Source organism: Polyodon spathula, chromosome 3 (genome assembly GCF_017654505.1).
Source record: "Polyodon spathula isolate WHYD16114869_AA chromosome 3, ASM1765450v1, whole genome shotgun sequence".
Classification (NCBI taxonomy): Eukaryota; Metazoa; Chordata; class Actinopteri; order Acipenseriformes; family Polyodontidae; genus Polyodon; species Polyodon spathula.
This window is the reverse complement of record NC_054536.1, coordinates 60,434,394-60,462,343: the sequence shown is the minus strand read 5'-3', so window position 1 is coordinate 60,462,343 and position 27,950 is coordinate 60,434,394. Positions and strand designations below refer to the sequence as shown.

General features: G+C 35.1%; 1 protein-coding gene across 3 annotated transcripts in view; it reads right to left on the bottom strand.

Moving 5' to 3' along the window:
• The window catches only part of LOC121313270 (ER membrane protein complex subunit 2-like), a 54,394-nt gene extending 26,747 nt beyond the window's left edge, over nucleotides 1-27,647 (bottom strand). The window contains exons 1-5 of one of the 3 annotated variants that reach the window (XM_041245634.1): nucleotides 27,585-27,647; nucleotides 18,168-18,281; nucleotides 15,286-15,350; nucleotides 11,856-11,941; nucleotides 117-174 (exon numbers count right to left, since the gene is read on the bottom strand). In XM_041245634.1, the coding sequence (XP_041101568.1) occupies nucleotides 117-174; nucleotides 11,856-11,941; nucleotides 15,286-15,350; nucleotides 18,168-18,281; nucleotides 27,585-27,624 (363 nt within the window). In that variant the 5' untranslated portion in view covers nucleotides 27,625-27,647. Of the gene's footprint in view, nucleotides 1-116; nucleotides 175-11,855; nucleotides 11,942-15,285; nucleotides 15,373-18,167; nucleotides 18,282-19,399; nucleotides 19,662-27,584 lie in introns of those variants that run through there. The other 2 variants (XM_041245635.1, XM_041245636.1) reach the window with 2 other exon arrangements.
• Between the last annotated feature and the right edge of the window lie 303 nt (nucleotides 27,648-27,950).

Sequence of the window (27,950 nt, the reverse complement as noted above, 5' to 3'; positions counted from 1 at the left end):
GAGTATTTCCAGAATGTTGGTAGTTGTAGAGTTTTCATTAACTGCAATTTAAGAACACACAATAGGTCAATTTATTAAAACATTATAAAAAATTTAAAAAAGTAGTTTTTCCTTACTGTATTTGTCGAATCATCTTGTAATATGTTATTGTACAGTTGGAAGGCTTCATCATACCTGTAATGGAAAAACAAAAAATAACACATTAATCAGTTTCAATTTAATAACTGTTGGGCATCTTTAAAATAAAAAAAAAAAATTAGGGCTGTCAAGCAATTAAAAAAAAAAAAATTCCGATAAAAAAGTAATTTTAATTGTGGTAATAAATGCATATTTAATTGATACAATTACTGCACCCATCTCATTCAAGTTTGTTTTATTACTGATGCTATTATTATTATTATTATATTATTATTTATATTTATTATTATTATTAATTTTTTTTTTTTTTTTTTTTTTTGTTTTTTTTTTTTACCTATAAGGCCTTACATGGTGTTGGATCTTCTTATCCTCAAGATCTGCTGACCCCCATATGTCCCTGGTTGTCCTCGAGATCAGAAAACGCTAATCTTTTGACAGTCCCTAAAATTCATCTGAACTCTGTTGGAACTAGGGCATTTAGATATAATTCCCTTCGTCTTTGGAACTTGCTCCCAATTCATATCAGGAATGCTAGCATCCAAAAAACAACCAAGCATAAAAAAAAAAAAAAAAAAAAAAACTTGTCCTATTTCTGGATTAATATTGTTGCCCCTTCTTTATAGTTGTATGCTTATTTACACAGAATTATACAGAAAAACTCCAGCATTTGCTGTTAAATTGTTTGAACCAACTGCTAAATCACAACTGAGTCAGTTTATTACTCGCCTTACTGCACTTCAAATTATACTGTATACTTTCTTGTCAGTTTCCTCTAAAAGTGTATCCTTTACTGATGTTTTTCATTGCTGTTTTCAATTGGGTGTGTGTGTGTGTGTGTGTGTGTGTGTGTGTGTATATATATATAATATATATATATATATATATATATATATATATATATATATATATATATATATATATAATCATACTTTGCTTGATTCATGGGCTTGCAGTGATCCTGAATTTCTAAGTGTACTCTGTCGAAACTGGCGAGATTCATTTGTTTTGTTGTTGACAGAAGTGTATTTTGAGAAGCGTGTTTACCACGCATGTGGTACATCAGAATTGCTGAAGCCTATGTTTGATACTGAAACTCAATTTGACAGTAGACACATCACAAAGTTTTTTGTTTTTTTTAATAAACTTCCCATTCACAAGTCCTTCACTTTTAGTACTCTGACTGCCCTCATGCGCGCGAGTATAATAAAATGGTGTAAAGAGTGTCAAGACAGAGGAGTGCGATTAACACAAGTTAAATTGAACCTCCAAAGAAACTGGCGTGTTAACCACAGAAGTTAACTCATTAATTGACAGCCCTATAAAAAATAAAGTCTGCAAAACATTTATTTTTATTGTTTAAGAAACTTTAAATGTGAAGGTTTATCCACTCCAAACTTCACAGGTAAAATCCTATGAGGTCATGCACACCCTCAGGTACCCTAATATAATACAAATACCAATTAAGTAGTGATAATGAATACAAACTGGTTTAACACAGAATTATTCACAGTTACACTGTCAAGTTGTTCACTGTATCAATAACTGTAATAATAAAATAAAAAAAAAAAAAAAAAAAAACACAAGATCAGACAGGTTCTCTCAGCCAGGGTACAGCCAATACTTTTAGGCTTTGGTACTACAAATGACCAATTTACTCCAATGGATGACTTCTTATTAGAGCTTAGATTAACCAAACATACATTAGCTTTAAAATAAGGAACTACATACAGTATACCCCGATACTGATACAATATAACCATCTGGAATTTTTTTTTTATCAAATAGTTTTTATCGGACGGAAATGATGTCCCATTAAGATAAACTATATGGTTAATGTTTTATTTAACTACCAACAGAAATAAAAATAAAGACATTAGTATAAGGTGCTTTTCACCACAGGCGCAACATTAAAGAATATAAAATCACCCCAAAAACATAAGAAATAGAAATTTCCAATAGTTAAAACTTAAATGTACACACATGATTGACCTACAATGTGCAGTTTTAGAAGAAATACACTTAGAATAATGTACAAACATGAATATATTTTAAAAGAAATAAGTGAGTGTAGTTGTGTTCAAACACACTTTCATAAACAAACATACTGAAAGATTGGGAAGTTGGCTCTTTTGATATATATATATATATATATATATATATATATATATATATATATATATATATATATATATATAAGCTCAAAGAGCCAGCTGCCCAACGTTTCGATATGTTGTACATATCTTTCTCAAGGGAGCCTGTGTTTGAATCAAAACATTGGAGGTATTTATAGGAGTTTGACGGCATGACAACTGCTTGTTATTATTTATATTCAAATTCATGATTTATTCTTACATGATGTAATGGCGTTCTATATATTGTGACATCATTTTTACTTATATCTTTAAATCTATATTAATTCTAATTAACATTATTTTATATAAACTTATATTTATATTATCATGCAATGCTGGCTCTGAGGATCAGCCTTGATATGGTCTCCCCAGCGCATCAGCATGCACAACTTTTGAATTAAATTTTGTCTATTTAATTATTTTTAACTTTTATATATTTATTGGAATTAATTAGTTCATTATTTTCTGTTGAGTCCCGCTGACATAATTGTGTTCAGTCTATTTATCCATTTACTTTCTTTTATTCTTCTATATGTCGCATTGTCTAATTTTAGCTGTTCTAATACTACAAACTTTACATCATTTATGTAATGTCCTTAACTGGTGAAGTGCTGTACTATTGGTTCATTCATTTTTTTTTTTTATTTCTAATTAATGAAAGGTGGTTCTGAATTATTTTATATAAAATTGTTCCAGTCTCTCCAACATATTTTATTTCATCACATTTTTCACAGGCTATTCCATAAACAACATTGCTATTTTTACAGTAGATATTAGTTTTTAGTGGATACGTGGTGTTCTTGTGTTTAATTATATTTTTACTTTTGTCCATGTATTTACAAACTTTACATGTACTAGTGCAAGTATTTGTAGAACTTATTCTGTCAATTATTCTTTTATGTTTACTGTGAACTAGAATATCACCTAAATTAGCTTCTCTTTTGAATGCTACAACTGGGGCCTTAAGAAATACTTTTTCAATTTTTCTGAATTATGTAGAATCCACAAGTGTTTCCAAACTATCTTAGAAATATTGGGCAAAAGTTTAGATTATGTCATTATCAATGGGATTCTCTTGACCTTTTTATCTCTATTTTTATAATCTAGTAGATCATCTCTTTTTAGTTTATCCACTTTTCTTAACACTGTCTCTATAATTTTTTCTTTGTATCCTCTTTTTTTAAGATTAGTTTTTAATACATGTCTTTGTTTTACATAGTTACTTTCTTTAGAGCATATTCTTCGTATGCTTATTCCTAGCCCCTTTGGGATTGCCCTTTTAGTGTGTATTGGATGTGCAGAGGACATGTGTAAATACTGGTGCATGTCAGTAGGTTTATAGAAGAGGTCAGTCTCAATTGAACCTTCTTCAAGTTTTACTATGGTATCTAAAAATTATATTTCTTTTCTTGTCCATTGAAGGTCCACCTTAATATTACTGTGCATTTCATTTGCCATTTTATGAAACTGGAAAAGAGATTCTTCTCCATGTGTCCAAACCCCAAAAATATCATCTACAAACCAAATGTATTCTAAAGGTTCTCCTTCTGATTTTCTAAGTAATTGTTCTTCCCATTTTCCCATGTATGTACTGGCAAAATGCATTCCTAATTTAGATATTATTGCTGTACCATTGTTTTGTTTGTAATTTTTATCAACAAATGTAAAATAACTGTTTTCTAAAACTATGTTGATCATGTTCAGCACCTCTTCTGTTGGTATTGATTTATCTAATCTATTATCTAGTGCTTTTTGACAAGCTTCTAAAGTTTCTTTACGAGGGACACTTGGATACAAGGATTTTACATCCATGCAAAATAAAATTGTATTCTCTGGTAGGTTGTGCTTTAGTGATTCAAGTCTTTTTAAAAATTGTGTTGTATCCTTAACATTGCTTGGTAATTTCTCAACGTGTGACCTAAGTTGTTTTTCTGCTATTTCAGCTATTATGTGTGTTGGATTATCAATTGTGCTGACTATCATTCACATAGGGTGATTTTCTTTGTGCATTTTAGGATTTCCTCTTGCTAGGCCTGTTCTTGCATTATGTGGCTGCATGTATTTTTTTAATTCTTTTGATACAATGCCTTTATTGTATAGTCTCTCCGCAATTTCCTTAACCTCTTTTACCGACTTATTGATCCTATTGCTTTTAACTTATTCATATGTATCCATATTCTTTAATTCACATTCTACAGATTTCATATAGTCCTCTGTGTTCATTATCACTATTCCCGATCCTTTATCTGCTGGTCTTATACTTATATCATCATCATTTAACAACTCAGTCATAGCTTGTTCTTCAATATTGGTTAAAATGTTTACATTTTTTCTTTAGTCATACTATAATTTCTTGTTTAACTACTTATATATATATATATATATATATATATATATATATATATATATATATATATATATATATATATATATATATATATATATAACTCTTCTCAGAGAAGGTAGGCCTCCTTTGTACACAAATGATAATCCCATGCTCATAACTACCCTCTGAATCTGAGCTATTTTCATTGAAAAAATAATCTGCTAATCTCATGCGTCTCTCTCCCACTCCTTTAATTCAGTGGCCAGTTTATCTTTATCAATGTATTTTTTAGTCGGTTTAAACTTAAGTCCTTTACTCAATACTGCTTTTTGGGATTTTGAAAACCCTTTCACTCTAAAGACTTTTGCCAAACGTGTATGACATAGAATATGGACTTTCTCCTACCTGACCTCTCCCTAATAGTGGAAAACAATTGCCCCAAGGGGCATTTCATTTTCCACTATGAGCTGAGTCTGCAGTAAATATTTAATATGTGAATCAGTCAAGAAAATATGAGAGGCAAGGTTGGACAGTAAATATGTAAATTTATATACGGTAGTTTGTTTAAATATAGGTGATACAGCATAAATAAATAAACAAATAAATAACAGAAAATGTTTTCGAAGTTCATGCCGAATAGTTATCAAAGTCTTTTTAGTGTAGAGCTCTCCGCCTGGCATTCTGACTGCTGCATCTCTCTCTTAATACTGCGTTTAGATTCTGGGCGTCACATTTGTTTACATCGTCGAGTTGAATTTCAGAAACGTTTTAATTACCATTTTAGTGTCTGGAGGATCTTTCTTTTGTAGTATATTTTGTAATTTGTTTTCTGCTAAGTTACCGAATTGCTGTTCAGCAGGTCATTTACTTTCAGCCACATTCTCTTGTGAGGAGTGCAGTGCAACAGCGGTGTGTTCCTCTGAAAATGGGCGGGACTGACGGTGATCTGAACCAAACACATGTCAAAAGGGAGCCTACTGCCCTGTGAAGGAGGGAAGTTTGGGCAATAGTTCAAACTATTTTTGCTCCTATGATAAAGGTTTTAACTAACCACAGGCCAGAATTTCCAAGCACTATATTATAAACATACATACATTATATATATATATATATATATATATATATATATATATATATATATATATATATATATATATATATATATACACATATACACACATATATATATATATATATATATATATATATATATATATATATATATATATATATATATATATATATATATATATATATATATATATATATATATATATTTTACGTAGAATATATTATATTTATCAATCTTTTACAAAATAAAAAAAGAAATAAGGATAAGGCTAGAAATGGCCAGGAAGAAGAGACATAACACATATAAAAACAAATGAAGAATTATAAACATTTAAAATACACAACTAGCCAACTAATAAAATAACACACCCCAGAACCCCAAAACAGCCAGCGTTCCTTCATATTATATATATATGTGTGTGTGTGTGTGTGTGTCTTGTCTATAGAAAGTCTAAAGTCTACACGCCTTTCAAAATGTTCACCTTTTGTTGCCTTATAGCCTGGAATTAAAATGCTTTCAAATAGTTTTTTTTTTTTTTTTTTTTTATTTATTTACACATCCTATCCCACAACTTCCAACTGAAAAAAAAAAAATCTAGAAATTTGTAGAAAATTTATTTAAAATAATAACTGAAATAGGTTGGCTGGATAAGTGTCCACCCCCCATGTAATAGCAATTAGCTCAGTAATCAGTCGCCTTCAAAATCACACACCAAGTTAAGTGGCCTCCACCGGTGTTAAATTGTAGTGATTCACATGATTTCAGGATAAATTCAGCAGTTCCTGTAGGTTTCCTCTGCTGGGTAGTGCGTTTAAAAGCGAAGACTCAACCATGAGCACTAAAGCACTTTCAAAAGAACACTGGGACAAAGTTGTTGACAGGCACAGATCAGGGGATGGGTATAAAAAAAAATATCAAAGGCCTTGAATGTCACTTGGAGCACGGTCAAGACAGTTATTAAGTGGAAGGTGTATGGCAACACCAAGACCCTGCCTAGATCAGGCCATCCCTCCAAACTGGATGACCGATCAAGGATGAGACTGATCAGAGAGGCTACCAAGAGGCCAATAACAACTTTGCAAGAGCTACAGGCTTTTATGGCCAAGACTGGTCAAAGTGTGCATGTGACAACAATATCCCAAGCACTCCGCAAATCTGGCCTGTAAGGTATGGTGGCAAGAAGGAAACCGTTACTCAAGAAAGCCCACCTTGAATCCTGTTTGAAGTATGCAAAAAAAACTGTAGCCATGTGGCAAAGTTTTGTGGTCTTATGAAACTAAAATGGAACTTTTTGGCTAAATGCAAAGCATTATGTTTGGCGCAAACCCAACACAACGCATCACCCAGAGAACACCATCCCTACTGTGAAGCATGGTGGTGGCAGCATCATGTTATGGGGATGTTTCTCATCAGCAGGGACTGGGGACTTGTCTCGATATAAGGGAAAATAAATTGAGCAAAGTACAGAGAAGTCCTTGAGAAAAACCTGCTGCACTCTGCAAGAAAGCTGAGTCTGGGACGGAAGTTTACCTTTCAGCATGACCACGACCCAAAGCACACAGCCAAAGCTACACTGGAGTGGCTAAGAAACAAAAAAGTAAATGTCCTTCAGTGGCCCAGTTAGAGCCCCGACCTAAATCCAAATGAAAATTTGTGGCATGACTTGAAAAAAAAAAAAAAAAAAAAAAAAAAAAAAATATATATATATATATATATATATATATATAGACACACACACACACACACACACCGGTCAAAAGTTTGAGTACACTTGCTGGAAACTAGGTTTTTTTCATAATTGACCATGTTTTACGTCATATTCGTTTCTGTAAATACTTGAAAATGAAAACACATGTTATAATATACAAAACAAAACATAAGGAGTATTAAAGCAATGTTCAAGAAAATTGAAAATTGTCTCTAAATTTTGGATTCCTCAAAATAGCCACCCTTTGCCTTAATAACAGGCTCACAAACATGAGGCATTCGGTTAACAAGTTTCAGCAGGAAATCACCCGACATGTCTTCCCAGCTCTTCTGCAGCAATTCCCAGAGATGTAGGGCACTTGTGGGTAGCTTTGCTTTGACTCTTCTGTCCAGTTCATCCCATACAAGTTCTATGGGATTGAGGTCTGGAGACTGGGCAAGCCATTAAATTGAGTTGTCCTTACTTTCCTTCTTCGATTGAGTTGTCCTTCACTTTCCTTCTTCGCCAGATAGTTCTTGCACAACTTTGAGGTGTGTTTCAGGTCATTATCTTGCTGAAGAATGAAGGACTGCCCAACTAGCCGGAATGGCATGCCTCTGAAGTATGCTATGATAGCCATGCTGGCTGAGCTTGCCATGGACTTGGTAAAGATCATCAACTCTGTCACCAGGCAAAGCAATCCCAGACCATGACATTGCCTCCTCCATGCTTGACAGTGGGAACCACACATGCAGAACTCATGCGCTCACCCTCTCTGCGTCTTGATTGGTCAAACGTCCAGTTTCAGTGTTTTTTGACCCAGGCAAGTCTCTTCCTCTTATTCTGCACTCTTAACAATGGTTTATTTGCAGCAATTCTTCCAGTTAGGACAGCTTCACACAATCTCCTTTGAACAGTTGATGTTGAAACATCTGTACTTCTAGTAGCATTTAGCTGAGCTTGTATTTCAGGGGCAGTTAATCGCCGGTTTTGCAGACCTATGACTCGAATTAACTTGTTCTCTGATTCTGAGGTCACCCTTACCCTGTCTGACCTTGTTCAGTCCTCATGAGTGCCAGTTTCTTCAAATCGTTTGATGGTCTTGGCCACAGCAGTTACAGACACTTGCAAAGTTCTTGCAAATTTGTCTTAAAGATTGACCTTCATTTCTAAAGTAATTACAGTCTTTTTTCTTTGCTTAACTGAGTGTATTTTGCCATTTTCTGCTTCCTTACATTCAGGAATGACAAACTTGTGCCTATGTTACCTATATTTATAGTAATCATGGACCCTAACCTGTTAACAATAATTGGTGACAAAAGGTTAATTAGGGAACATGCGAGTTAACTCAGAGAAAATCTAACAAAGACACTTTTATACTTAGTCCAGTGTTCTAACACCGTGTTATACACATTTCAGACTTTTAACTGATTTCGGCTTCAGACTGAAATCCCCTTGCTTTGGGTGACCATTTCATTGAAATTGACAAGATTTACATTTTCATTTAAAAATTAAATTTTTGAATGCAATTCACTTATGATTACACCGTGTAATAGGGTAGTAAGTGTTATTTCCTAATTGCTTATGCTTCAAAAGTATAGAAAATGGCTATTATTCCCCACAAACTTTGCTTTTGTGACCAGGACAGTGATATTTTGAAATTTACCTATTTTCCAGAACATTCTAGATAGATTCAGTGCTGATTAAACTTTGAGTAACTTATAGAACTTTCTAGAACTTTACAGTAATATAAATAGTAGTATAAATACAGGGGCCTTAAGCCCACCAGTTCAGTTTAGTTCCAGCTGCCTAAGTGGATACATATCTGCATTTTTCTGAGATGGCATCAAGAGGCTGCAAGCATCCGGCAGACGCATTTTGCTATGTCTGTGGCCAATTTATCAAGACAAGAGCGAAAAAGTACTCCGTGGAAGCACCTGCTAAGATGTGTGAGGCCTACAAGGCATATTTCGGCATGCCTGTCGGGGATCAAGACAAACCCTGGCACCTCATTTCACCTGCGAGTACTGCAAAAAAATCTCTGGAAGGTAAGATGGACAATTGTTGCTCGGAATTTTATGTTATAAAATTTGTTAACATTTTTAAAATTGTAAAAGTTTTTAATTTTAAAATGTTTTACAATTTTCAATGTTATTGAAAAAATATATCATATATGAAAAATGTTGCGAGAATCTCTTACACATTAGCCATGGGTGAAATAAATGTATTTTTGTAGGATGGTACAGAGGGGAAAAGAGAGCCATGAAGTTCGCTATCCCAAGAATTTGGCGGGAACCCACTGACCACTCAAGCAACTGCTACTTCTGCATGGTGGACCCTTCCAAACGTCGGACTGGCAAGAATGCATCTGCTATCACGTATCCGGACCTTCCTTCATCCGTCGCCCCAGTGCCACATTGCCATAAGCTCCCCGTACCCACTCCTCTGGAGAGAGAGCAGCCGTCTTTAGAAGAGAGCAGCAAGTCACAGAGCGAGGAAGACGTTGTAGATCCAGATGACAATTTCAGAGGTGGAGCTGAGGAGAGAAACCCATACTACCCCAACCAAAAAGACCTCAACGACTTGATTAGAGATCTTGGTCTCACCAAGTCCAATGCCGAGCTTTTGACATCTAGGCTCAAGCAGTGGAACTTGTTGGATGAAAGTGTGCAAGTCGCAGATCAGAGGAAGCGTCACCAACCTTTTTCCAGCTTCTTCACCAGTCAAGATGGGCTCTGCTTCTGCCACAATGTGACCAGTCTGTTCGAGGCAATTGGAATTGCCTGTAACTAGAATGAGTGGCGCCTCTTCATTGATAGCTCATCCATGTGCCTCAAAGCCATGCTGCTCCATAATGGTAACAAGTACCCGTCTCTTCCCCTGGCTCACTCGGTGCACCTCAAAGAGGATTACAACAGCATCAGGACCTTGCTGGACGCCTTGAAGTATGATGAGTACGGCTGGGAGGTCATAGGAGACTTCAAAATGGTGGCATTCCTGATGGGTCTCCAAGGCGGTTTTACCAAGTTTCCCTGCTATCTTTGCCTTTGGGACAGCAGGGACACCAAGGCGCACTACCACAGGTGGGACTGGCCACAGCGGACCGAGTTCTCTGTGGGGAGGAACAATGTCAAGTGGGAGCCACTGGTGGACCCCCGGAAGGTGCTGATGCCACCACTGCACATCAAATTGGGCCTTATGAAACAATTTGTCAGAGCTCTAGATAAGGAGTCGGCAGCCTTCAAGTACCTTCAAGACTTCTTCCCTAAGCTGTCTGAGGCAAAGGTCAAAGCCGGTGTCTTCGTCGGACCACAGATAAAGCGGCTTGGAACAGCTTTGTCGCAGTGGTTCGGGGCTTCCTGGGCAATCACAAGGCCGAAAACTATGTGGAGCTGGTTGAGACTCTCGTGAAGAACTACGGCACAATGGGCTGTAGGATGTCCCTCAAAGTCCATATCCTTGATGCTCATCATGATAAATTCAAGGAGAACATGGGAGGGTACTCGGAGGAGCAAGGCGAGCGCTTCCACCAGGATATACTGGACTTTGAACACCGCTACCAAGGACAGTAGAACGAGAACATGATGGGAGACTACATTTGGGGGCTGATTCATGAAAGTGATTTACAGTATAATCGTAAATCTCGAAAAACTACTCACTTCTAAATCTTTTGTAGTCATTTTTGTATTACTTTAGTATAAATACATGTTAATTTGGATTCATATGTTGTTTTTTTCTGACTTTATGTGAACGAAAAGACACAAATTTGCCCGTTTTCTCATTGGAAATAGGTAATATTTCAAAATATCACTGTCCTGGTCACAAAAGCAAAGTTTGTGGGGAATAATAGCCATTTTCTATACTTTTGAGGTATAAGCAATTAGGAAATAACACTTACTACCCAGGAACAAAAATTGTGTTACATAGTGTTATCAGCTTATATAAGTACACGTATCATATAATGAAATATTAAGTGTTTATAGACAAGTTTATACAGTTAAAAGCATAGAAATCATGAAAAACCTGGCTTCAAGCAGGTGTACTAAAACTTTTGACTGGTAATATATATATATATATATATATATATATATATATATATATATATATATATATATATATATATATATATGTGTGTGTGTGTGTGTGTGTGTTTTTGTTTATGTGTGTGACAAAAATTAAATTAACTTTTAATTAATTGAATTGTATTATTGTTTGATTAATTGTTTTGGCAGTTGGCTTGTTATGTAAATTAGAGCATAAATTGCAGTATTTCAGAAGAGCAGTCAGTCCATAGAGGTAATCACCTTAGTTGTCGTGCATGCTAGTTCAGGGATCAAGTCTCCCAGTTTATATAGGGTCACAAACCAAAAAATAGAGCCATCTCTGTATTATATATATATCATTATATATATATATATTATACTATATATATAGATATATATATATCTATTAATATATATATATAAACACATACACGTTTTTATTTTGAGAATACCGTACCTCTCCAAAGCTTCAAGACGCATGCCAGCTAATCGCTTCACTCTGTGGCTACCTTGAAATTGTTTCTTCAGCTCATGAAGACATGTCTGTAGGCAATAAACAGAACACAGAATGAGTTAAAGCTAACACTGTAGAATTACTAGACAAGTGATCACTGACTGAAAACTGCATTAGCCATTGTCAAAAAATCTGAAGGCAACAAAATGACATTTGAGGATTCTGTTTCAGATGTTTATCCATTCCCATTATACCTACAATTGCTTTCTGTTTTAATCCAAGGTGCCAAACTTGTTATGCCTTAAATATATCTTAAGGATTTGTTGATCAATAATGTATGACTATTTAAAGTATATGTTTTAAAATGCATAAACTGGCAATCATAATGAAAAAAAAAAGTTTCACTAAAAGGCAAATTAAAGCACTTAATACTGGAATTGCATCCTACTTCCAAGAAATGCATGCAGAAGTTCTCTTGTAAGCATCCTTCTACCTTAGTTATTAAGAAATTAAATCCTATTATCTGACTTTTGGGTCCCTGAATAGGCACATACTGTAAATGAATAAACGCACGCGCAGTTGTCTGTGATTCAAATGCAACAGAACAGAACTGGTGCCGATGACAGTAAGCTGATTTATCAATTACAAAAATGTGGCTTCTTAGTGTAATTATATATATATATATATATATATATATATATATATATATATATATATATATATATTATATATATATATATATATATTTGATTATTTTTGGGGGGATTTTTCAAAATGACAGCAATATAGCTTTAAGGTTTTTGCTTTTTTTGCACACTTTTCTCCCCAGTTATTTATTTTATGAGCATGTGTTTAAGCCAAGAGCATTTAGATGTAACAGTCAATCATTTCTCTTTGTAAAACAGCATGGAGTAAAGTTGTTTAGTTTTCCCGTATGGTCAGTGTGCAATTATACTTGCAGCTCCACTACAAAATAAAACTTGATTGGAACAGAGCAATGACTCCATATACAGTATGTGTGTGTGTGTGTGTGAGAGAGAGAAGTAAAAGACAGATGTCGTCAAAAGTCTGCATACCCTAATGTGTGGAAATATACATATGTTTTAAACTGGATTTAAACTGTTGATGACAACTTTGTTGTCAACACTTTGTGCTGAAGCATTTGTTTATTTCTTTCTAAATAAAAAACGATTTCTATCCGAATATTTATTCTTTCTTGATTATATATTTTAAAAATCCACCCGATTTTCACCCAATTTTTTCATTAAATAATTCTACCTGATTTTTAAAAAAAGCATTCACCCGAATTTGGAAAAATATTTAAACCGAAAATCAGACGCCCTACCTATTAGTCATTCTGTGTTCAAAGGTTTGCATAGAACTTGTTTTGGTTATATATGAAAAGAAAGATTTTCCATGTGCATTTCACAATTCTGATGATTATTCAATTTAAAAATCACCCATTTTAAAAGCTCATATACAGGGTTTGGATATAAAATAGGCACCTGTCATATGCAGCACACACTACTGTGTAAATGGGCTGGGCCTTACATGGCTGATTACTCTGGTATGCAGATAGTGTATAGTGTAACCTGTACCTCCGGGATTCAAGTCTGTTTCAGTCATGATGTGTGAAACACAGGAAGTTGGTGCTCACTTGGCAGGTAATTTTGAATCCACACAGATTACAATGTTTCACGAGAAACAGTTGCAAAAGTAATAATCATTGTCAGATGTCCCTTCACTGAGGAAGTGTGACTTTTTTCTCAAATACAAATAGTGTACAAATGCATGTTAGTATTAGATTAGTAGACTGGTCAGCTGATTTGGTGGATCTTTCTGGGAGTAGTAGAGAGGTCTTCAGTTGTTTGTGGAGTTCTTTCCTAGCCCAGTAAACACCTTTCAGACTTTCCCATTCTCATCCCATCTTAAGTCTAAACCGCTCCACTTGATGTTTGAATAAAACCTTTGAATATGTTCCTACTGTGTTAATGCCGTTATGTAAAGCTGCCTGGCTTAGTATGTGCCTTACACCCCTCAATCTTACTTTACTAACTTTAGGTCCCTACGAGAACAGACCATACTGTATTTTTTCATGGACTCTTCTTAATCCTGAGCTGATCTATTCCTGATCTATTCAAATCAAAAGAAATTCCAATTTTAACATTATATGATACCACATGTGAGGGGACAACCAGTGGTTTTAAAGTTATACATTCCAGTCAGAATAAATCATTTAATTACTTCATAAAAGCAGAACTTAATATTGTCTCATCCTATTTGATTTCAGCATATTTCTTTTTTTTTTTTTTAAACAGATGTTCTGTCTAGTCTCATTTTCACTATAGGGGTTGCTGCTTTGATTTTAAAGCGATTGTAGCAAACAAAATTAAAAAAAAAAAAAAAAAAATTTTACCCATTTTGCACTTCCATTAGCTAAAAATGTGCAGTTTTGGAAAAACAAAAAACCTCAAGCAATGTCAAACATTTATTTTAATTTTAGAACATATCTGGTAGTACACTAGGTTGAAGAAAGTTCTCAGTTCGAAGCAGGATATCTGTTATGCTTCAGCAGTGTCATCTGTGTCAAAGCATGTTACTGGATGAAAGCATGTCAGTTGAAGAGATGGGGACAATTTAATCATCTAGGTGAAATGACCAAGGACATAGAACACTATGTGAAAGTACAGCCTGCAAAGAGATTTTTTTAACCTAGTATAGTACTAGATATCATGTTTAAAAAACACATGTTTGCTATAAACTTACACAACAGCACATTTGAGACCTATACAACAAATGAAAGTGCACAAAATATAAAATGTATTATTTTGTTAGCTTTAATCACTTTAATGATACATTCACAAACTAAACCATCTGCATTTCAAAGCTCAAAAAAACAAAAAAAAAACAGGTAAGGATTTAGTATTACTACATCATTACTAGGATGAAGGGCATCTGGATAAGGGTGTCTGCTAAGAAATAAATAATGAATATAAACGTGTACTTTCCAACAGTACCTAGTTATATCAAAGTACATATCGCAGGGGAATTAAGAAACATAACTCATCTAATGAGTAGGTAATAATTAGGTGTGTGTATAACATAAGAATAAATCACCAGACAGAACAGTTTTAGCTGCTGTATTTTCATCCTTTAAATACTGTAAAAAGTAAAATTACCAAAAAAAAAAAAAAAAGCAAACATATTTTTACATCTGGCAACATCTACAACACATACACAAAGTTGATAAATATAGCTAGAGAATAAACCAAAATACGAAAAACAATGTTTTATCAGATTTTTGGCAGGGTGTTTTGCATAACGAACCACTCAAATGTTTGTTTTGGCAAACAATACAACTAAGTAGCATTGGCTTTTACAAAAAATGTAATTATTATTATTTTTTTTTTAAAGTATCAGTTGTAAAACTTACCGTAGCCAAGTCATCCCGACTGCAGTCCAGGGCAGCGATCATCACTTGCTCATAAATAATCCAAACTGGGCAACAAGAATATGGGTTCTGTTTTAGTGCAAAATTAATACCAAACAAGATGATCAATTACTTATACCTTTCTTTTTTCCTCACTATAAGTAAAACATTAAACAAATTGAGATTTGTTTGAAGATCTGGAAGAAATAAATCAAAAGGTACACTGAGTAGGATGAATCATTTAAACTATAATAAATGACCATTCATTCTTAGCCGATAGACATACATGGAAAAATTGGTTAGTTGTAACTACAATAGAACAGGAGCTCTTTGACAAATAATCTGCAGTGACTTGTTACTGGTTGAGTTGTTGCAGAACTCATCTGTCTTTCTTCCTATCTTTCTTTTTCAGGCAAGAATAAGACAGCAAAGATGGGGATTTAATGCCTTTAAAAAATAAAAAAAAATGCAGCTTTATTTTTGCAAAACTAGAACCACATCTTCCATTGGAAAACAGATCTAAAAAAATGTTCTAAATGGCTTGGAGCAAATGCACCTTTAAAAAGCAAATATGCTACTAGTTTTTTTTTGTTTGTTTGTTTTTTTTGCTTTAACCATATACTAGTTAACACAATAGCATGTAGAAACCAGTTAGTGTGCATATGTAGAAACAACTGAACTACTCAAACTTTCAACTAATTGCATAACAGTACTGCTGATGTGTGTCTAGTTTTAAAACGAGCAGAAAAGAATACTAACTGCACTGAACCACATCCTGCATTATTCTGGGCTTACATTTTAAAGTAATTATTGTTATGTTTTCAGTGTTCCCACATAAGGTGTTCCCAGAAGGTTTTAATAAAACAGCTCATTTTTAGGAGGGGCCCTGGCACATTTGGGGGGGAGCGGGGGCAATGCTATACACACTAAAACAAGCAATTTAATTCTAATGACAAGCAGGCAGTCAGGCCTTGCAGTAAGGAAGGTGCCACGTTCTGAACATGCTTGCTGTAGTGAAGCATACTGTGGGATTATTACCTAGTAGTGGCTCATTTCAAACTCGAATTACTTGCATAGTGTAAGCCTATTCAAAATGTAATATTTTATTACAGTTGGACTCTATCTAAGGATATTAAATCACAAAAACAGAATATTGTAATCCAGTTCTTCACATTCAAATCTACATTAAATCTGTGTTGCAAGATGGTGGAGTGCTAAATGAGCTTAAATTACAGTATGCCTATTTGCATTTCTGAATGCTGACTTGCCTGCTTTGATAAGAAAAGCCCACTTGAGTCAGAGCCAATTTACCTCTAAGATCAAATGAACATACAGAAATCAATTTTTAGCCCAGCTCATTAAATAGTCTTTAAGACAGACTATATTGATGGGATGTCTTAATCAAACACAAACTGTAAACAGTTGTGTAAGGTACAGACTCTTCCTTGGAAAACCACTGCTCCACTAAAAGAAATCCAGACACGACAGCTCAAAGAGGGATATTTGTCAATTGATGTACTATGCTTTTTTTTTTTTTTACTCCACCCACAGTGTGTATTTGTACCAATACTGTACCAGTTCTAGAAGGCATGTTTGAGAGCCCTGGTGTGGTGCTTTAAAACTTTGGGATTTCACGACTGAAACCGAAAAGGATATTCGAATTGAATCTAAACAAGAAGAATACATTGGTAATACAAGGTCACATCCACTGCAATTTTAAAACTTGTCAGTGTGGAGTGTTCTGACAAACAGGCGAAAAACATAATGGAATTACATCTGACAAGCTTTATCGTTCATGTTGAAGGAATATTCAGAATGTTTATGCATTTGTCAAGATTTGTAACTCATACTGCATACAGGTGGCTGTTGCCGAGGGTATACAGAAACACAATGGAGATGGACCAAAAGCACTGCCAACATCACACATCTATTTTTTCTATATCTTCAGTTCTGAAATCTCCCAGCTGCTTTACAGATGTACTTACAGCACACTCAAGTCTGAACATTTTAGATCTGGGCTTCTGAAACCGAGCAGCATTGCAGTTGCCATTGTATTTTGCACACATTATCTTATACAGATATAAGCCCTTTAATCTTCATCTTTTGCTACACTACTTCTGTTCAGAGGATTCCATTCTTTTCAGAAGTTGTGATAACTAGATACAGAGAAATAAGTATCTTTTTAGTTAACATAACCCTGTCTGCATGTTATTTTTGGCTTACTTGCGAGCCTAAGCAATGACAAATTTATTATGGCAACTGGCCCACCAGAGACTCCTGGATACAATTTTTTACTGTTTTGGTTTTAAATATGACTGAAAGAATCTGTATACGCATGGTTTCTCTTTGCACTATGACAAAAGCCTCTCCATGCCAAAGGGTTGTATACATCAGGGGTGTATGCAACATTACTGAACAATATTTGGTGTAGTCCCATTACTGTACCACATGTAGTTATTTTCAAGAAGTTGAAATAAACGGGAAATTCTGCTGTCTACATCAGAATGGTGGTTGTCTACTAGAGGGGTCCTTAAACAGATTTTTAATAAAGGACGTCATTAAATGTAACTATGATATACCTATGTGCCATTGGACAAATCAATTCAGTCCAGCTAAAGTGGACCAAAGCTTGGGGAGCTGTTTCACCCATTTGTGGTTCATACACTGACAACTTGTGATGGGAGAAAAAAGCTTCAGTAGATGTCAGTGCATGCAAAAGCTAGACCCATTTAGACCTATTTTATAGCCGATTACAAAGACAGTTCATGTTATAATGTTGAGCAACACCCCAAGGTGTATTTGAGCTGGAATGACTCAAATCTAAAATTATGTATAGAAAAAAAAATCCTATCATGCAGACCTTGCTATCACAGTGCTGTACTTACTGTCATCTCCAAGCTTTGATGCATGTTCCTGAATTAATTCTTCACCAACTTCCACAATTTGTTCACTGTTGCGATAATTCTCTTCTCTCCATTTTTTAAGTTTATCGCGCATTTCTATCAAAAAAGAAAAAAAATCAGTTTACATATATTAATAGGAAATAAACAGAGAATATAATTTTGCACTTGCTTTTCTTCAATTCTATTTTATTAAATGTATGGGAAATTAAAATATACTGTACACATACAATGTGATCTATGTAAGTTTGGAAAAAAGTCACATTTAATTTATATTGTCTTGCTGCATTTACATATAAAAAGCAAGGCTGCGCCAACTAACAGATTAAATCGGACCGATTAAACAACTGAAGAGTTGAGTTTTTTTTTTTTTTTTTTTTTTTACAATTTAAATCTTTATATATATATATATATATATATATATATATATATATATATATATATATATATATATATATATATATATATATATATATAAAAAAAAACACCCATGGTAAAAGAGATACATTTTCAGGTTAGTAATCACTCTTCTCCGCCATTATTTGTAAGAGGCGGGACAGAAGTCATCAAAATTCGTTACCCTCTCGCAATGTTTTGCTGACAAGGGAGAGCGTTACAAAGACGACTGCAGTGGGTGACGTCAGACCAGAAACAGGAACCAATACAGAAGAGACACAGAGACGTGGAGTTTGGTGAAGCTGAGCGCTTGGTTGCGCTCAGCATTTAATAACTGAATAAACAGAAAATAAAAGTGTGCGAGACAAACAAAACACAGAACACGGCACTGGTAGCCAAAACAAAGAGATGAAACAAAACAGACTAACACTAAAACAGTGGACTAACAGACAAACAAACACAGTCAGTCAAGACAGTTCTAATTACATTATTTTACTTTGTTTACTCTCCTGAATGTTCTCCTGAATGTTCATGCAGCTTTACACCAGCATCAGCAAATAAAAAATGGTAGAGCTTGCTGATGTGATAAAATTGGAACCAAAAAACTTCACTGCGCAACATGAAGGCAAACACCTTACTTTAAGACTTGCAGAAACAAAGCTTGTTGCAAACGTATGCAACTGCAACAAAGTAATAATCTCATTAATGCATTGGAGAAACTCTTTGAAGGAAGGTGTTCATTGCACATAAATGAAAATGGTGACTTTCTGTGATTTTGTGGGATAAAATTTCCAGAAGTGATTCATGTAGATGCAACTTACAAAGTTAATGTTGCTGATTATCCAATGTTTTTATTTATGATTCATGATGGAATGGGAAGAGGTAGAATTGTTTCTTTTGCATTCTTAAGGAGTGAGTCCAAAGAAAACATGAATCTTCTAATGGGCGCCTTTAAAGAATTTTCTGGACAGCAGGAATCACAGGCCTTCATTATAGACAAAGACTTCACCGAACTAGCCGCATTACACAACTGTTTTCCTGACAGCAATATTGTGTTATGCAGATTCCATTGTCATTCGCTACCTACAAAAGGAAATAAAAAAGCATGCAAGATCAGAAGAGAAGCAAGGGCTCATGGATATGGTGAACAAGATGGTTTACTGTTCTGAAGGTGAATATGCTGCAGCACTGTCAAGAATGTCACTGACACACAGCACTTTCCACGCTTACTTTAAAACACTGGGACAGCTGTTCTGGCATGTGCGCTACTTCCAAAATCACCAATGCTACATTTGGAACTTACACCAACAATCGTGTAGAAAGTGAAAATCAGAAGCTGAAAACAATTTTAAATAGAAACATGACCCTAGGGCCCACTGTCCTGAAACTGCTGGAGTACAGTGGGATGCTGGACAAAGAGAGAGCCTTTAAAATTATTCAAGAAATATGTACGAAGATGTCATACAGTAACACAACAATAAATCAGAAGGCTGTAATTAACCCTTTGTAGTCCTATGTCGGACCAGGTCCAACATTACAATTTTCCCTTTGCAGTCCGATGTCGGATCGCATTATTGAGGAGTTTGGTGATAAAACGAGTGATCAGGAGAGGATTTATCAGTATGCACGTCTATAAAGAGGTATGTGAAAATACAGCGAAGAAGGGGAGGGACTTGGCTGGAGATACAGTACTGAAAGTCCTTTTGCAATTCAGTGCCTTGTAAATCTGTTTTACTCTAAAAAAAAAAAAAAAAAAAATATATATATATATATATACATACATACTTAACAGCTCGTGTGAAAATAAATTGGACACTCCGGACAAGTGCTGAATAAATGGACTGCAAAGGGTTAATCAGCTCACAAAATATGCATCAGACTTGGTGGTGGGGGAAATAAAGAAAATATCAGGAATGCGCAGTGTAGCAGAAAATAATGGTGCAAATTTTGTGCGTCTCCTGACAGTGAATTCAGAGTATATTATTGAGGATCATGGTAATTGCAGCTGCAGCTTTTATATGTCATACCAATCTCCATGCAGACATATATTTTACCTTATGGACTGCAACAAAATTTCCCTGGAACAACTAGCTGGTGGTGTTGCCAATCGCTGGAAGAAGAGCTATCAGACAACAGAAGGGGAGATTTCCTTATGGCCCAGATGTTCTGTTAACAGTGTTTCATACAAAACAGGAAAGTGCTGTCTGAGCAGGACAAATACAGGAAAGCTGTTGTAACAAAAAATGAGCTTGCTGCTCTAGTTCCAAGAGAATCAACGGCAGAATTGGGGGTGAAGGTGCTCATTGGAGGCTAGCTGAAAGAGGACCCTTCTGAGACACCAAATGTGGACTTGCCATATATAACTTCAGATGTACCTCTCATGAAACAAATACCCAACACAGAAGAAAAAGAAACAAAAGTAAAAGTGTCTACTGTCACCTTGGAGCACAGCAGAATACTAAGCAATGAATCCCTTTTTTTTTTCAGAAATAGGCTTGCTGAAAAACGCTGCCAGAAGTGAACCTGAAATAACAGAACAAGCAGATTTCGGTTTACAGGTTGATTTCCAACCCCCATCTCACTTGGAGAAAAACACAGAAAATGGCAAAAAAACTGATGTGATTTGCCTTACCTTAGATCCTTTAAACATCATGTTTGCTATTGAGAATTTAACAGAGCAAAGCACTTTAATTTAAGAAAATCAAGGCAGTAGCCTTGCACTTCAGGCTGCTTCCCAATCATCAGAAGTAAAGCACCTAACTTCGGAATTTGTACTGTTAAGCACTACTTCCAAGACAAGCACTTGCTTAAATTATCTGAAAGGTCAGATTAAAGTAACAAGTGTTAAATCTAAAGGAAGACCAAAAGGAATGGTGTGTTTTTCAACATTTTCAAAGTACAGAAAGAAGAAAAACAAACATGAAACATTCAGCAAAACATTCCAAAGCATGCACAGCAACAAAGATGTCTGGGTAAAGGAGCCATTAGCTCTAACATGGGAAGATGAAGCTATTATTAAGAATGGGAAATGGTTAAACTTGGAAATAATTCATGCTTTACAACTTATTCTAAAACATCAGTATCCCAACATACAAGGCCTTCAGCAGCCAGGCTCATCACTGTGTAGTTGAGGCTCTCCATCTAGATTTTCTACAATTTCTGGACGCTTTGTTCAAGTATTACATCTTTCGAAGAGATCCCACTGAGTTTGTGTTGGAAACACCACCACTGAGAACGAGCTTGACATTGCTGTAGGTGACAGCTTATGTAATGGCAAAGTGCATGACGAGACTGTCTGCTGTGTCATCAATGTTTAAACATAAGGAAACTTCATCACTGAAGTTTCATTTGCTACCAATTGATCATCTACAAAATGGATCAGACTGCAGGGTAGCAGCAATTGCAAGTTTACCTTGTCTGAACAAGATCATGGAAATTTAAAACTTCACTGGAATTTAATGAGCAGTACTTTGTTGAAAACTTCAGAGGAGGGAAAGCTAGATAATTGTCCTGTCACTAAAGTCAGAAATACAGATGATGTCAGGGTTCGATATTAACCATGGCCCGGTGGCCTGGGGCCAGTAGAGAGCGCAGTTTGGCCAGTAGTTATGAAGCACCACAGGCCCAGTGCATATAGCTTCTGTTTCATGAATCCAGGAAAACAGGCCAGTGTGTCAAAAAGCTGAAAATTAGTTTACAAACCATTTTTTAAGAACATAACTACAAACTAATTCTAACTTTCCAGCCACGCGTCGTATTTGTTGTACAGTCAGAATCTGCTACTGCATACTGAAGTGCTGTACGTAGGTACGTTTTGCCTTGTTTACCGTCAGTTGCCCAGACTCGCAGATAAAACAGCAGCTTTATTTGCTGTGAATTCAACATTTGTTTTACATATCCAATCTCACAGTAAGATGTCCCAATATGCAATCGAATTATCTAACTTTTTGATTTGGTATCCGATGTGTTCAGGTCAAAAATGCCGTTCAGAATCTTTCCAGGACTCGTTGGTATCACTCAGCAAGATTGGCGCTGACTTGGGAGAGGCTACACAAGCGACAATGCTCTATATAGGATTGTTATTATTTTGTAATATGACTATTGTTTTAATAGTGTTTATTATTATAGGGATGGGAATTTCAAATAGTTTCCTATTTGAATACCCAAACTCTGGTCCCTTACGCTACCAAGAGTAAAAGGCAAATGGGTGTGCACAAGCAAACAGCATAACAACGTAAAGGCCCGCACACACCAGATGCGACACGACAAATTTGCTGTGAAAACACGGTGCACACCAGAAGCGATCACTGACACGACACGACAGCTGGAAAGTTGCCAGATCTTTCAGAAAGTATGATTACTAACAAACGCAATAGAAAATGGCTTATTATTATTATAGGTCAGGGAAATTAGGTACTGCATGTATGATCTTTACCTCCATTTTCAGTGAAAGTGTGTGATGGGGTATCCACCCCTTGTGTGCATTTTATTATTATTTCATTCATTTATTATTATTATTATTATTAGTCATAGTAGTCGTAGCATGTAAATATATTGTGTTTATGTGCGGACAGATGAAAGTCGTCTGATATGATTATTTATTTAAGATGACTGTGACCACCATCTCCCGAGTTAATTCACTGATTAATTGTTGCTAATTGGGAGAAGTTCACCTGTATAAAAGGGGACTCTGGCCAAACTGAAACAAACACTAACAATTAAATTGTTTCTCTATTAATTTATACTCACGTCTCACCTCTGACACTTCTCCTGGAGCACAGAAAGCTGCAGGTTTGTATATAGATGACCATCTCTAGTCACTAATCACCTTCTGTGCGAGCTTTTTAAATAAATAAACAAAACACAAACGCACAGCTTTTCCCATCATCTTAAATAATAAATAATCATGTTGGACGGCCTTCGTCTATCCGCACATAAGCACAATATACAGCTCTGGAAAAAATTAAGAGACCACTGCAAAATTATGCATTTTTGTTTTATTCTATAAACTACTGACAACATTTCTCCCAAATTCCAAATAAAAATATTGTCATTTAGAGCATTTATTTGCAGAAAATGACAACTGGTCAAAATAACAAAAAAGATGCAGTGTTGTCAGACCTCGAATAATGCAAAGAAAATAAGTTCATATTCATTTTTAAACAACACAATACTAATGGTTTAACTTAGAAAGAGTTCAGAAATCAATATTTGGTGGAATAACCCTGATTTTCAAGCACAGCTTTCATGTGTCTTGGCATGCTCTCCACCAGTCTTTCACATTGATGCTGGGTGACTTTATGCCACTCCTAGCGCAAAAATTCAAGCAGCTCGGCTTTGTTTGATGGCTTGATCACATTCCAGAGGTTTTCAATGGGGTTCAGGTCTGGAGATTGGGCTGGCCATGACAGGGTCTTGATCTGGTGGTCCTCAATCCACACCTTGATTGACCTGGCTGTGTGGCATGGAGCATTGTCCTGCTGGAAAAACCAATCCTCAGAGTTGGGGAACATTGTCAGAGAAGAAGGAAGCAAGTTTTCTTCCAGGACAACCTTGTACTTGGCTTGTACTTGGATCATCACCAATCATCCACCACATTTCACAGTGGGTGCGAGACACTGAGGCTTGTAGGCCTCTCCAGGTCTCCGTCTAACCATTAGACGACCAGGTGTTGGGCAAAGCTGAAAATTGGACTCATCTGGGGGTGCTTCAGCAAGGCTGGAATAGGGCAGATTTGTCTTTGTGAAGGACACATGAATCAAGCCAAGTACAAGGTTGTCCTGGAAGAAAACTTGCTTCCTTCTGCTCTGACAATGTTCCATGAAGCTGTTCTCTGATTGGTCAGTTGTGTATTTGTCGCTTGACGAATTCGCAAAAAGAGGATCAGTTTCTATTTTTTTTTTTTTCATCTCTCGCGTTGGAATTTGTGTTGTGGCGACCTCGCTTGTCATGTCACCTTTGGTGTGAAGGGTGCTATTAAAAAGCATAGGTTTTACTGAATTTCTCGCGTCGCTTTGTCATGTCGCGTCTGTGTGTGCGGCCCTTAAGCCAGTAAAGTTTAGCCGGGTTCACAAAGTGTTCAAACAATGTCCAAGATGCGATTTCTTTGCTCTGTACCCTATTTCCTTAGGCACAAGTTTTTTTTTCTTTTGCTTACTGAATTAAAATACAGAGAACTCAATAAGCAGCAACATCACAGCGCGTATCTCTTCCAATTAAATCAACTGTAGCATAATATTACGCAAACCACCAAATAATAATTTTTGCTGTACTGTATTCAGAATAAAATAACATGTATCATATAGCAACCTAAATATTCTACATCTGTTTAATTCTAACAAATAATATTTACAACATAATCTTAGTGTAAATATTGTAACCTGGCCAAAATAGAAAATACATTCCAGCAGAACAATAGTTTAACATTACTAATTACAAGTAGCCATCAAGTACTGACATCAGATGAATCGAAGTCAAGTTACTTTGTTTATTCAATAACCTGTAAATAATTCAAAACAAGGAACACGTGTTATATACATGTTAAGTGGCTGAAGTAACATATATTGAAAGGCTTTGTTTAGCCACTTTCTTTTGAGACATGGGCTCTCTTTGTTTACCATACACAGTTAGAAACATACTGACAATAAAAACCATCATGAAAAAATATACACATATACTGGGCCAGATAAAACTGCATCCGGGCCAGTAAAAACACTAGCTCAGTGGCCCGATGGGCCAGAAGTTATAAATCTAAACGTAAGGCCCTGGATGTGCTTGTTTTTGATGTGTCACTGGTATACAGCACATGCAGACAACCTGAGAGAGGACATATGATTCAGTGTGAAGCACACTATAGTTTCACAAAAGATGCAGCAGAAAGTAAGCTCCAAATCAAGCTTGGAGGTTCTAAGCAAACACTGGTTTTATAAGGACTGTGACAGAAAGGAAAATATGCCTGTAATTGATATTTCACAAAGTAATATTTAGGCTATTGCCCTGTCCTGAACCATATAGTTTTGTTATTTCAACCCTTAATTGTAATTGTATACCTAAATGTAAGTAGCTTGTAAAATACTTTCACATTGATACAGGATGTGCTCATCCTGCAAGACTGTATTTGTATATACTTTTTTGCATGTGGTTTTGTATGTAGTGGGATATACGCTATACATTACAGGTCAATTGGTAAATGTAAAAATGTAAGAATGATTACATACAAGGAACAATATAAACAAGTATATGTACATGATCCTCTGCAGAAACTACACAAAAGTTTAGGGGTAAGCATTGAAAGTTATAGATTCATAAAAAAAGTATTCCTTATAAATATTCTCATATTTTAGTCAATGTCTTTTCTGTGCTTCTGTTAATGAATGTGCATATCTGATACTAATGTGGTCATGTTTAGTCATTGTTGCATTCATGATTTCCTTTATAAAAAAAACACTTACAGTGATAATTTATTTAGTTTCGTCTATCTGGTTGGTTTTTTTTTTTTGGTTTTTTTTTCAATGGGAGAATATTTCTTTTTTGACTGAATTAGGGTACTTAACAAACCATTAAATGCTTAAGTGCTGAGAGTAAATTTCTTATGTATTTTAAATCGTTAATAACAGTTTGGCTAACAACAAAATAGGCTTTAAAAAAGGTATCTAACAGCACAAAAATCTGAAAATAGTCTATAAACATTCATGAATAGGGTCCTGCCACAAAATTATACATCTGCCTTTTTAGGCTAAGGAATACAACATAAATTGAAATGATATAGACCTACACCACTTACTCAAACTTTTTTTTTATATATATATAACGTAAGGTGATAACTAATCAAAAATATGTTAGATTAGCACAGAATGTTTTAAAAATTAAATAAATGACAACTCTTTAAAAAAAAACTGATTTTAGAAAGTATCTGAAAGACACAGTAGTGTATAAGACCACTTTTCTTACTCTGCATCTGCGGGGATAGTAGTGTGTAAGACCACTTTTCTTACCTCCCAAAAAAAAACAAAAACAAAAACAAAACAAAACAAAAAAAAAAAACACGCATGGAAACTCCATCATAGATAGCATGTATTAAATAAAATAATAAAAATACCATTATTTATAGGGATACCAAAATATTTAGAATTAGAGTCTGTTGGAGGGTAAATAGAGGACTCTACCTAACTGATTAACCCTGTACATGTGGCAATAATATTATTTGGCAGCATTATTTAAATAATAATAATAATAATAATAATAATAATAATAATAATAATAATAATAATAATCAAAATTCCTAAGAAATGGCCACATAGTTATTTTATCTGTGCCAACAACTGTGTGGCTGTGGCAACTTTGCTCAAGAATAACCCGAAATTACTACTGTCCTTGTAATGTCCTATTTTGTGCATTAATAATATGCTGCATATTTGTTTTTCCCTGAACATTTCATGAACTGATAATGATGATTGTTGTCACAGCAAACGGGCCTTTGTTTAGCTAGTCTTTATAAAAAGACAAATTACATTCTAGTTGGTAGATTTGAGCATATTCTAATCATTTTGTTAATACAATAAAACGAGACTGCCTCATTTTGACAACTGTACATTTAAACGTACTCAGTAAATTATTGCATGCACGTCCACCAAGCCGTGCTTTTCTCAGACAAGTCTGTTACATACTGTTGCTAATCAAACAGAAAATATATAGTCAATATTTTTGAAGCACAGTCACAGTGATATACAACGCATTTCACAGTAGGGTTGCCAACTTTCCATTTTTCCAAAACCTGACAAAACCAACAATGCGAGCGAAGTGATATGGGGGGTAGGGGTTAAATAATAGATGCTCAGTAATCCGATCAGCCGAACATGCAAAACCTTGTCATCAGCTGTACTGTTCTATGTTCGTGGACGTATCCTTCACAGCATTGCCATTACTTTTCCAAAGAGTATATCTTATTCTTTTTTTCAATCACAAACATTCTCTTATAGTATAACGCTAATAAAAATCAACATTTACCTTCCCAGGTCACATCATACATATCTAAGATAGACGCCATTTTTTCACTACATTGCAACGTAGTCTACGTGCAGACGTCAAGGGTCAGAGGGGTGTACCCTGAAAAAGTTAAAGATGCTTTCAATTCATTAAAATAAATGTGAGAATACAGTTACTCTCAAATAGATCAAATTCAGCATATTTTAATTTGTTTTATTTTACTGCATTTAGTATAGTAGTATATACAACACAGAACATAGGTACTTAGATACCTTGAAGCAACAGTATCCTTCTGGGGATGTTCAACTGGGAGATCTTAACACAATTAATGTGCAATTAAAAAAGTAATAAAATGTGTGTGTGTGTGTGTGTGTGTGTGTGTGTGTG